The 12,724-nt window shown below is 35.9% G+C and overlaps 1 protein-coding gene across 1 annotated transcript; it reads right to left on the bottom strand.

The window, feature by feature from the left end:
• Positions 1 to 5,631: 5,631 nt before the first annotated feature.
• Positions 5,632 to 8,138, bottom strand: LOC141697355 (small COPII coat GTPase SAR1A-like). The gene is made up of 3 exons (XM_074501677.1): positions 7,863 to 8,138; positions 7,621 to 7,752; positions 5,632 to 6,335 (listed from the first exon to the last, which is right to left on the bottom strand). The coding sequence occupies exons 1-3, from the start codon at positions 7,989 to 7,991 to the stop codon at positions 6,015 to 6,017; spliced, it is 582 nt and encodes a 193-aa protein (XP_074357778.1). The 5' UTR covers positions 7,992 to 8,138; the 3' UTR covers positions 5,632 to 6,014.
• Positions 8,139 to 12,724: the final 4,586 nt, after the last annotated feature.

Raw genomic sequence — 12,724 nt, 5'->3', positions numbered from 1 at the left:
CTGAGAGTCAATAAATCAATATTTTCTAGCACGTGTACTAGAAAATGGATTGTGCATGTTCTCTCTATGTCCTTTGTGGGGGAAAGGATGTTAAGAAATAGAGAGAGTGGTTCTGTTTGACAGAATCTTGTTTAAAAAATATATAGATCTTCTTACGAGATAGAAGCATTAGGACCCAAATGAATTTTCAAATTGGAAAAATATATATGGGTCTGAAGGAAGTATAAGGTCAGACTTGAGAATAAGGTTCATTAAGATGATACTAAAATTATCGTATTGTGAAATTTAAAAGTGCATCAATTAACATTGAGATGGTCTTTCTAAATAGATATTTGGAGAAATATATATTTACGTGAACCTGAGGGTTGCTCTAGATAAAGTAAGAGTAGAAATTCTGTATTTTCGGTGATCATGTTGAGTGAAACAACATTGACACGAAATAATGGCATATTAAATTTGATATTGCTATGATAAGCAATGGCTTCAAATAAATGACATGGTTGCCATTTTGAGGACGCTCAAAATTGGTTGCTACGTGAATAAGGATTTCCAGTTTAAGGACGCTTAAACTCGGTAATGATGCAAACTGAAATTGTTGGTTTTTGGGACGCTAAAAGCTGGTAATATCAATAACAAGTGAAGCCTTAAGTAATAACTAGTAAAGTTATTTCATAAATATGAAATATGTCAATATGAGATGTCAAACTGATTCAAAATCAGAGAATTGACAAGTGTGCATGTGTTATTTACACATGATATGCAAGTCATAATTGATTGCATGTGAGTGATCTGATCATTACGAGAAGTAATGACAAGAGGATCATCTCTGAAAATCTTGATGAGATTGAAAAGTTTTGATTTGAAGATTACAATCTTCGTGACTTTAAAATTTTTAGATGATACATGTCACATGTTGGTGATGTGAATTTTGAAGAGATCAACGAAGCTAAAGTTGTCATAGATAGAATGGATTTATATTTATCCAAGCATAGATGAACAAGGATCTCTCAAGAAGGATTGCAAGTCTATTGTACTTTTTAAAATTGTACAAAATTAGACATAGGCTACACAGTTGGTAAACTGTGTAGATGCACGAGTATAATGGAAATTGGTCACTTGGAAGTGATTGCAATGAGATTTAAGGTGTATGATATGTGCTCGTGAGCTTGGACTGCAATACGAAAGATATCTAATTGTACTATGTGAATATAGTATGTAAATTAGATATTTGACTTTAGGACCTTAAAAGTCATTCGAGAATACATTTCACACTTAGCAGCCGTGTCATGGAAATCCTAAACTTTGCTCGATTCATGATGGAATACGAGTCTGGTACATAAAATAAATGTAGTTAAAAGGCTGAATAGCCACTTTGTAAGGATATTCCTAAATGACAAGGAAAATGTGTCTTCAATATGCATATTTCGTGTAATCAATATGCAAATTGGGAGATCACATGATTGTGTATGAAATGGTATGTCTCACATCTATGATGAGGACATAATACCATTAAACAACTATTCTCAACGAGAATTATCATGATTGACTATGTAAAGTCAAATGATAATGTTTAGATCCACTAACCAGATGGTTAAACTGAGCGAATCTGTTTAAGCCAAGGGAATCTAGTTAGACCGAGAGATAGTTGTCAAATCATCGAGAGGGATGAGCCTTGCCTATTGCTTAACAACGTCATGGTGGACACCCAACCATGCTGACCGGAGATCCCAAGAACTTGGTTCAATGGGACAACTAAATCATGATGACCAAATCACTGTGGGGGTAACCCCTGGCCTATTTCTATGATGATGAAACAGTGAGACTCGTAAGGTACGAGGTTAAGCTTTATGTTTTTAATGATCTTTGACGAATACAAGGATTTCAAGTTTGAATACATAATATTTGGTTGAGTAAACGCGGGTTACTCTATAAGATAAAGATCACATATGTAAGGGAGAAGTATGGCCGCTTCAAAGGAGAATTGCGAGGCACAATTCTTTAGAAACTCTTGCAGAACCAGGACGATGTTCCAGGGCCAAAATGGACATAATCATGAGAACTGAATCAGTCAGGAAAGATATAATGATGAGTATGTCATCGTTTACACAAACGGTCGAACAGTTCAAGGACATCGCGTCATACTGTCTACCAGTAAAGTCGATATACTTATTCGAGCGAAGGTTCAAGGAGCATTCTCTACCTATCGTATGCTATATCTGACCGCCGGAACTATCACCAAGTCAAGCTTCGCGTCTGTCTGTCTATGTGGTGCGTGCTACTGGACCATCAATCTCATTTGTGGGGGATTGTTGGACAAACTTAGTATTTTAGACTAAGTTGTGAATCATTTTGAAACCCTATATGAGTGAGACACATTATGTGTTAGTGGTGTGTATTTATTGGAACGCATTCTCCTCTTCGAGGGGATTCCAATGCATATTTACACGCTCAAAATGAGTAAAAGGTGAATGAGAACTGATATTCCAAAGTTTTATCTTTTAATATGAAAAGTGGTTTGTACCACATCGAGAGTAGCACAAACCTATTCCTTTGTTTTTCTTATAAATACCATGTACCACATCGAAAAGAAAAACAAGTCCTTTCAAGCCTCTCTTTATAAATAGAATCTTAGGGCACCAGTTTTATTAAGTCGAGGAAATAAGAGTCATCTCTTTCATTCTCGGTCTCTTTAGTCTTAAATTTTTCCAATATTCCGGTGATAGTTCTCGGGCTCAGTTCAAGTTCGCTGAGAGTATATTCGATCTATCGATTATACTAGTATCTCGTTTTATCCTGGGAAGCAGGTCGCTAAACACGGATGGTGCGGGGCGAAACTGCTTTAAGGAGACAGTTTTCTGGACTCGAGATTAAATCCAATCTATGTTTGTTTTCTCAAACCCTTCTCCTAATTTAATTGTTAATTCTCATATGCTTATGTGATTTAAGAATTAGCAATGTTCTTGTGAAGTAGTTATATATTCAATATATATATATATATATATATATATATATAATAATAATGTCTTTACCGTACAAGATTGATAACAGATACTTGTGCCAGGTTCACCTGCGTTGAGACTTGAGTGGGTGATGTTGCCGAATCGCTATATTAGGAAAAATAGAGAGGGACACAAATTTTTATTGGGGAGCATGAATTTTCAAATTTTTTTGGAATATCATATTATTTCTCGTTATTATCTCTCATTATGACTGAGAAATTATGTTTTGATACTAAATTAGGTGGAAGCAATGAAAAATTGATAACATTACATTTGTTTGAGTAAATTGATTGATATTATTGTGCACAACAAAAAATTAGAGTGGGGCTTTAAAATTATCAGTAGCATCACAATCAACTTTGTGGCCAGGTTATTGAAAAGCAGTGTGCTGATGTCATAAAATCACAAAATGTTCCGAACCGCCAAAAAAACCAATTCTAATTCTGATGCTGAGAATGTCAAATGTGGTTGTATGGTGGAATAGGACATGGTCTCTTGGTTGGCTTTGTGGGATTCTGCGCTTCTTTGCATTTCATCATTGTCTTGGAGGTACACTTACTTTCACTTTCTCCAACAAGCCTACGTGAATATAGTGGTTAAATTTGTAAAGTCACCATTACATGTGTTTTACGAATTTCTTCTTCATGGATTTGAGTTCTTCAGAAGCGGTTTTTCTGGAAGAAGTTGATGCCTAAAAACTTCTGCCTCATATGAATAAGCTTCTGGAATCTACAATAGAATTTTCAGTTGTACTATATAGTGTATCCCCAAAGTATACTTTTTTTTTTTAGTTCATGTGTTGTATTTCTACTTGTTCTTATGCGTTCTTAAGTTCTGTATGATACTTCTAGACATTGTTATTGTGGTACTGATTGTTATGGTGGTATTGCTTAATGTTATTTCTTTGGTTGGTTTCACAGACACAAACAAACATCACAAATCACCATCTATGATCTATCACATGTTCACATCAGGTAAACAGAGAAAGTTTTTGAGAAATTAAAGAAGCAAAACTATAATTTTCAGGAATGGCTTGCATCGTTTAGTCATTAATAAACGAGAAATGCTAGGTTCTCAAAAACATCAGATATACTTTCAATTGGTTACTGGGGATAGTTTTGACATAAATTATCTATTATCCTAGACAAAACCAAATACCCGAGTCCTCGACATGTCTCAAAAGTAAGGTCTAGAACCAGGGAATTCAATTTTTTCTGAAACGGCCAAATTTAAAGAATCCACGGCAGAAGCCCACAAGTACGTCCTCTTTATTCCAAACTTATATAGCTTCCATGTGTTCTGGACCAACTCATAATCACATGGAAAGCCAGTGAATCACATGGTGTCACCCAAATAATAGTCAATCTAAATTATTTATTTTTTGTTTTGTTTTTTCTTCTGATTGTATATACACTTTCACTTCTACTTTCATGAAGCTTTGTCATGGTTACACCATCACACCACATAAAATGTAAAATATAAAGAAAGATATTAGTACATCACAAAGAAATTTTTATTATAACAAAAAGTAGATATTTAGAGATTGGTTGATAATTCCTCCCCACGTTTTTCTAGGACAGTTGAACACATGTGTTTAAATTTTACCATCAAATTTTCACAAAGTTTTCAGTACAGAGTGTGAAGAATGTTAAAGAACTGAAAGATGGTGTAACACAGTAAATTCGGTTTTACTTTAGTTCATCTGTGAAATGATTAAACGTAGAAAAGTAGATGAAGAAGATAAATAATAGAAATCGAAGTTGAAGTTTATTCATTACTTGAGTTTGCCAGCTGACCAACTCAACTACAGCAGTAAAGCTTCCTTTCTTAAGCTGCAATGAGGTTTTGCAGCTTCTGTTCTCGAGCTGATTCACCTCGTTGCCCGTACTTGAGACATTTGAAACTGCTAAATAACGGCTCTAATTTTGTTGGACTCCAGTCCATTTAAGCTCTCTAATTTCCATGTATCACCCCTTTGATTTGGAGTAGAAGAGAGATAAGAAAATTTTATTTTAACCAAGATATATTGCTGCTTGAAGCTTCTCACAAACTAATTGGGACAGTTTTCATATACTCATCTCTCTCAGGATAATACACACGATTGAAAGGAAATATACACAGCTAAGACTTAAAAGAGCACATTAGGTACTTTAGAATTGCATGTCAGATAAGATAGGAGACCAAATCCACACCAGTTTATGTTTTGTGTAACCCCTATATCTACATTTAGTCTCGGCTGAAGAGGTGGACACAATATGTTTACCCTACCAAGGAAGGCTAGCAATCTAAAAACCAATATCTTCAAGTATGTCCAAGGTATAATTCTTCTGATTCATACTACAAACACTAAATGTAGACCTAGCCAATATAATGCCTAACATATGTACAATCACATACACCTATTGTAATACTGTTGATGATCATTACAGTCATCACGAGGAGGTAAATGGCATTCATCCTACACTGAATGACTATAACTAGATGAAAGATTTTGCCGACTGAAAAGAAATTTAAGCATAAGGGATCATTGTTAAACCTCTTACCGACATAAGTAAACTATTGTGAAGATACTTGGTAACAGTTGGTGTATATCAAGAACATTTTATTCCTGAATAAACAACTACCCAGAATATAAGCATAAAAATGCAGAGTTTACTGCAATAAATCCGTTTTGTATGAATATTGAATACCTGCAAAATCAGGTCCTAATTTGTAATTATTTCCGATACAAACAGTACTTCTCAAACTTACCATTTAAAGAAGACCGTCTGCCAACCAGAATAAAGAAAATAGATACTGTCAAGATTACATGTAAAACTGCTTTAAGGCTATAGTTAAGATTTTACACTACAATAAAATGAAAGGCCTTCCACACATACCAAAAGAACATCCAAGAGAAGAACTTACAAACCAAATCAAACTGGGGAATCAATATGAATTTCAATCCTTGTTTGGAACATGTCATCTCTTCTTCCAAAAGGGAATAACATCATAAAACTCCTCGCGGAAGATATTTTACTTGATGTATTGAGAGACCCATTTGAATCCATCACCATACCCCATTTTACGCACAATGCTGCACATGAATACCTCTAGAGGACGCACACTTGAATCAGCAAGATTCACCTTCCCCTTTCCAGTGGTGACGCCAGTCAGGCCAAGATGAAAGCGCAATTCATCCTCTGAGGCAGCATACGGGATATCAATTTTGTTTCCAAGAATGAGAAATGGGACTGTACCCAGTGACTCGTCCGAAAGGAGAGCATCCAACTCTTTCTTAGATTCTGCAAACCTCTCCTTGTCATAGGCATCAACAAGATAAACTACAGCATCGACCTGTATAAAATGCAAAATAAAACTTCGTAACATTTTTTAACAAACCGATCTTAAAAAAAATAGTTATGTAGAGAAGTTTACACAAAAAGTAGATACCATGGTGAAATTCAAATATATGAATCAATTCTGATAAGCATAGCAAAGAACATTAAAGAAATTCCAATCCTATTGCAATCTATTACAAGTATTTGACTGAACTCAACCAAAGACCGCCCTTAAAGGTCATATCAATATGATTCAAGTTCTGACAGATAAATCTCACCCGTTCGTCACTATTAGAGGATAGCTACTAGTATGATGATCTGATGTTTACAATTTTATATATAAAATGATTACTACTTGCGGTAAAAAAAATTGTAATATTTCATATATATATTAGTCATAGACTCATAGTGAGATTCTTCTAATGAAGAGGAGGCATTTTTATTCATTTTTTTAAATTTCTTTTATTAAGAAAAAACCCCACCTTTCTGATTAGATAGACATAAGCCAGGATACCAGAAAAAAGGTAATATGATAGCGTAAAATTAAAGTTTCAGAATATATACAACTTTCAAATAACACAATATTCGAGATAAAAATCAAGCAAACTCACTAAAAAGGGGAATGTGAAACAATATACCTTAATGTTTAATAAATCAATGGTAATATTACAGCTTTTCCACATATACTTTGGTTACACACATGCGCATTACTTACAAAGTTAGATAAGGAATGTGCGTCTTGTTTTTCGGTGTAAATATATCTATATAAACTATAGCATGACCCCAAACAATAAGACATTCAGCACAGGTAGTCCACGTCTCAAAAGCATTTCATGTCAAGAGTCTCAAAATTTGAACTTCTAAATAGTAATTTGGTTCCAGTCAATAGTCACACAGAATTTAAGTATTACTCTTTTCCTTCAGTTTTGTCCTTATTTCTACACGGTCACGAATAACATCACAAGTACAACAAAAATCCCAGATTCTTACATTTAAACAATTTACCTGCATACGAATTCTCAATATCAATTAATGACCAAAAACAAAACTGCATTTCAAATATGACTATAATTTACTAGTACCATCATTTCAATAGTGACATTTCGGTATCCAGTACATACCAATCAATAACCACAACCCTTACATCTAAAAAAATACCCATCTACTCCGATACACATAACAATCACCAAACAAAACCGCAACCAAAATTAAGCAGATCTACCAACAACCCAAATAAGTCAATCAATCAATACATAAAACCAAAGAAATTTTGTAACACATAAAAAGACATAATAAAGGACCTTAGCATAGTAATCTTTCCAAACTCTCCTCGCAATCTGATGACCACCCAAATCAAAAGCCTTAAACTTGATTTTACCAATACTCAGTTCCTCAGATGTTGGATGTTGTGTTGGCTGATGCTGAACTAACCTCTGAACATCAAAAACAAACAAAACAATACACATCATACAATTATACAAACATATACTTACAAAAAGACAAAGAAGATGATAAAAAGATTAGAAATGGTGAAAAGGGTAACCTCATCTTTGAGCATATGAAGAAGGGTTGTTTTGCCAGCATTATCAAGGCCTAAAAACAAGATCTTGGCCTCTTTTTGCCATAGCCCAAGAGAGGCTAACACACCATAAAACCAATCAAAGAGAAACATGATGTTGTTGTTGTATCTATTTTCGATGTTCCCGAGGAGATGGATACTATTAGATACAGATCTGGAGAGTGAGAGAGACAACAACACCTCTCCTCCACACTGTAGTTGTTGTTTCTTTTAATGTGCTTGTGGTTTGTATTTTTCACCCTCCTGCTGTTTTTCTTTTTCTTGATTTTTTTTTTAGTCAAACTTGGGTGGTAAAATGGGTGCTTTTTGTTTCTTTGTGATCTGATTTTTGTACAAGATTTATTGAAAGATGGACCGATATATTCATTTTTGATTGAACGTGATCGATTACTGATTTTTGAGAAGACAAATCGCATAAATTGAAAATATGTGTTTTTGTTAGTTGATATTTTTGAAATGCGATTTTATAAGCAGTTTTACAATGTATATCTATAATGACATGCTAAATGCGAAAAACTTATAAATTTTAAAATATTTTGAAGGGCTAATATCAATCAATATATATATTTATATAAAAGAGAAGACAGGATTTTATGTGGCATCCTGCAAATTAGGAGAATACGTATTTCATTAAACGAAAGATTCATTATAGTTGGGTGTTGAGTATTTTATTAAGCGCCCAGTATTTACTTTGCTTTAAATAATTATGCAAGTGTTACAAAAATGAGGTGTTTTTATAAGAGTATTCGGGTTCTCTCTAACTAGAGCTCGTAAAATATGCATTCTCATATGATATAAAATACTTTTTGAACTCGGGTATAAACCAAGAAATCTACAGCCGGATAGATCTGACTCCTGTACACCAATCTAGGTTCTCAGTCCAATACCGGTTAGGTCCCGTTCGATGAACCTAGATCTGGACCACTTAAACTAGGACCGGTTAGGTTCGACTCCAACTCAGTCCAGAATCGAATGGGTCCAGCTCATGTACACCCCGGGAGCAAGCATCCTAGCGTCCCCTATCCCTCAAAACCCAACTAAAACACAGCACGTGAGGCACGGGCCCAAACACGTGACAATGATAACTATTAATGATCAGTCATGCGAATAATCAGGGCACATGTCAAAGGGTCCTTGGAACATTCCTTCGCAACCCCCTCCTAGACACGTGTAAGACATTCGTTTTAGTCAGGCGTCCTCCGCTCCCAACAACGAATGACCATGATTGAAAGGTACCAACCCCTAAACCCTACCCTTGGGCTATATATAGTCCCATGAAGAGAGGTTTGGGGGTTAATCACTCCCTTCTACACACACACTCATACACACACACAAAGTCGCCTTATATTTCTACCTTTCATTATCCAAAAATGAGTTTTTACTCTTACACTCGAGGTGCCGCAAACTCTGAAAAGAGTCCTTCATGTAATCTGTAAGAATTCGGGAAACCTAGCTTAGTCGTAACAATGAATGCTCCTGATTTAAGCCACGTTTGTGTGTGCTCTTTGTTTTAAGCCACGTTTGTGTGAGTTTTGTTTTATTTATTTTAAGCCACGTTTGTGTGAGTTATAGCTAAACTTGCTTATTTACGGACCCAAATCTACTTTACTCTCGAATACTCAGTTGCTAGCTTAAGCCCAGATTTAGTTGTTCTTGACCCCGTAACTTGATTGTTATTGTGTTGGTTGATATTGATTTTTGTAGAAAACAACCATGCATCTATTTTTAAAGCTTGTAATGTGGTATTAGTTGTTACTTGCGAAACCTATTTCTCCTAGAATCTTATTATTTGTAAATATGTACTTTCACATTTCGAGTTATTGAAAAATAACTAGAGGAGGTAAAACGCTAGCTGGAAGGCCTTCTGCAAGAACGCAAAGACAGTTGTGGGATCCAAACCAGGACCCGGACCTCAACTAGGTCCTCCCCAATGATCAACCACCTGGAACCCAGACCCTGAAAAGGATAGTCTCACCCACTGATGCCCTGACTCTCATTGAGTTTAATCAATACAAGTATGTCAATGTTCATATTGGTGCCGAACACATGACCAACAACGACTTGGCATCGCATTTCAAGTTATTGAAAAGTGGCTAGAGGAGGTAAAGCCTCGGATGTAAGGCCTGCTGAAAGCACACAGAGATATGAACATGACCTGGACCTGGAACTCAACCAGGACCTCCCCCAGGATCAACCACCCGGAACCCATACCCTGAAAAGGATAGTCTCACCCAATAACGCCCTAACTCTCATTGAGTTTTAATCAATACAAGTATATCAATGTTCCTGTTTGTGCTGAACACATGGCCAACATGACCAGCAACGACTTGGCAGAAGCCATCCAGCTCTTTCAAGAGAAACAAATCCGGGCCAAAGAAGAAGCTGAGTAGACGGAAGACTCTGAGGGGTCAAGGAGCTCTCACCAACCCCGTGGCTCAGTGTTGGACCGAATTAGAGACCAAGACAAGAAAACTCAAAGTAAAGACAAAGGCACAGAAGTATCCAGGAAACCAAGGGAGAGCTGAGGCCCAGGCTCAAGGTTACATGAAAAAGAATGTTGAGGCCCGGATCACTCAAGGTTACATGAAAAAGAATGTTGAGGCCCGGATCCAGCTATTGGTCTTCGCCCATGACCAAGAAAAAGTTGAGGCTGCAGTTGAGACAGAAACAATCATTGTTGATCAAAGCAACCCGACCAAGAAAGTCAAGATAAGGTCCAGACTAGAGACGGTTTTCGAAAAAGAACTGATATCATTACTCCCGAAGTATGTGGATGTTTTCTCCTAGAGTCCGAACGACATGTCCGGGTTACATGAATCTGTGCCATGCACAGCCTGGATGTGAATCCGGACAGAAAGCCAGTCAAGCAGAAAAGAAGGAACTGCACCCCAGAAATACAGAAAATGATAAACGAAGAAGTTGAAAAGTTTCTCAAAGCTTATATCATATGTGAAATCAAGTACACAAAGTGGCTAGCCAATATGGTCATGGTCAAGAAGCCTAATGGCAAATGGAGAATGTGTATAGACTACACAGATCTGAATGATGCATGTCTAAAAGACCCCTACCCTCTGCCAAACATAGATCAACTGATCGACCCACCTCCGGACACCTTATGTTAAGTTTCATGGACGCCTTCTTCGGATACAACCATATCAGAATGAACACAGAAGACGTCCCTTAAACAGCCTTCATCACCCGCAAAGCGATATATGCATATATTATGCTACCTTTAGGACTAACCAACGCAGGGTCGACCTACCAAAGGTCGACGAACAAAACTTTTCTAGAAGATAGTTGCTTAACCCGAAGTTCAGTTATAACATTGGAGTTTGAAGCCGAGGCCTTTTTCCACATCTCTACCCGGGTCGTGTTAGAAGCAGAGAGAGCCGAACCACTTTCAGAGTCAAAAGAATCGGGGTAGCAAGAAAAATAGACCTTGGCGCGTGTTTTAATCTGGACCATAAACCAAAGAGCCAGGTTAGTCTATATACCTACCAAAATTCAATATTATAACTAGCATGGTCTGGACTAGGCTACTTTTAATTTTAATATTAACCTATTATTAGTCCGGTTCATTATCCAAATACATATCCGGACTCAGACTTAACGCTAAAGCACACAAATCACGGGAACCAAAATAAACAGACTCAGACCAATACTATATATCTGGACCCCGAAAAAAACCCTAATCACATAAATACTTAGTCGCGAGAATCAAAAGCCAAACCACACTAAAATATCCTATATATATACCTATTCTCATATAAACACAACACACCAACAACCCAGAAAAAACAAAAACATAAACCAATAATGACGATTTAGCAGAACTTCACCCACGATTATCAAAACTTTCGACATTCATATCAATGGAAAACACAATTACACAGTAAAATCAATGAAAGACAAAATCGAAGCAACTATACAATGCAACTATGAAGAGTAAAGACAAAACTAGCTAAAACGAAGACATAACGGCATCTGTGATTAAAATAAAAGCGAGGAAAGGAAGAGGAACTTACAAAGCAAGGAGCTACCAGAGATTAAGAGAACAACGACGAAACTGAGGCAAAGTGATTTACGATCAACAGTTAACCTACCACTTGCTTTATCGCAAAACCGAAGAAAAGATAGAGAAAAAAGATTTGGGGTAAAACCGAAGAGTAAAAAAGAAGCAAATGAGGGGCTTTTAGATCCGCGGTGAAAAATGAAACGTCACTTCCACGTGGTGTAATCTCGTGTTAGTGTATATGCCCTAGAGACAACATTATAATGTTTTAGTTTAAGACATTTGGATTATTGATGTTTATGTTCTATCGATTATTCTCTTTATAATTTATTATGTCTTAATTTACTGTGATATAAATGTTCATTAATAAATGTCCTTGGAATATGATATAAATTTTATATCTCTAAGAACGTGACTTAAAAATGAGATTATGAGAACAGTATCAATATTCCTAAAGGTCCCTAGTCGAGTATTATTATTAAGGGACAATAATAATGCATTAAGACTGGTGTGTTTGTTGACTGATGATCATATCTCATTGATCATAGGTATAATGATACTAAAGTAAAAAATACAGGCATATATAAATGTACATAGTGTTGGATAGACCCAATGTGAGATTCTACATGTCTGTTGTGTCATAAGTAATTCTCACTGTGAGAATGATGTAATGGTCCTTAGACTTGAAATCATTATATTTTTAGACGAGAATAAATTTACTTTGATTACATTAAAAGTTACCTTTGATCGAGTAATGATAAAATTGTATTTCGGGTATATTATGAATCATATGAGAAATAAGAATGATCTATAT

Source organism: Apium graveolens, chromosome 11, assembly GCF_009905375.1.
Source record: "Apium graveolens cultivar Ventura chromosome 11, ASM990537v1, whole genome shotgun sequence".
NCBI classification, from domain to species: domain Eukaryota; kingdom Viridiplantae; phylum Streptophyta; class Magnoliopsida; order Apiales; family Apiaceae; genus Apium; species Apium graveolens.
Note: the sequence above shows the minus strand (reverse complement) of the source record. Positions and strands in the feature narration are given on the sequence as shown.

What these genes read in the sequence shown, in the direction of transcription:
- LOC141697355 (XM_074501677.1), bottom strand. Translation starts at nt 7,991, where the DNA reads ATGTTTCTCTTTGATTGGTTTTATGGTGTGTTAGCCTCTCTTGGGCTA. An exon ending in TTCATATGCTCAAAGATGAG is followed by an intron (nt 7,753 to 7,862) that starts GTTACCCTTTTC and finishes TTTGATGTTCAG; the next exon opens with AGGTTAGTTCAGCATCAGCC. An exon ending in GGAAAGATTACTATGCTAAG is followed by an intron (nt 6,336 to 7,620) that starts GTCCTTTATTAT and finishes CATTTTATACAG; the next exon opens with GTCGATGCTGTAGTTTATCT.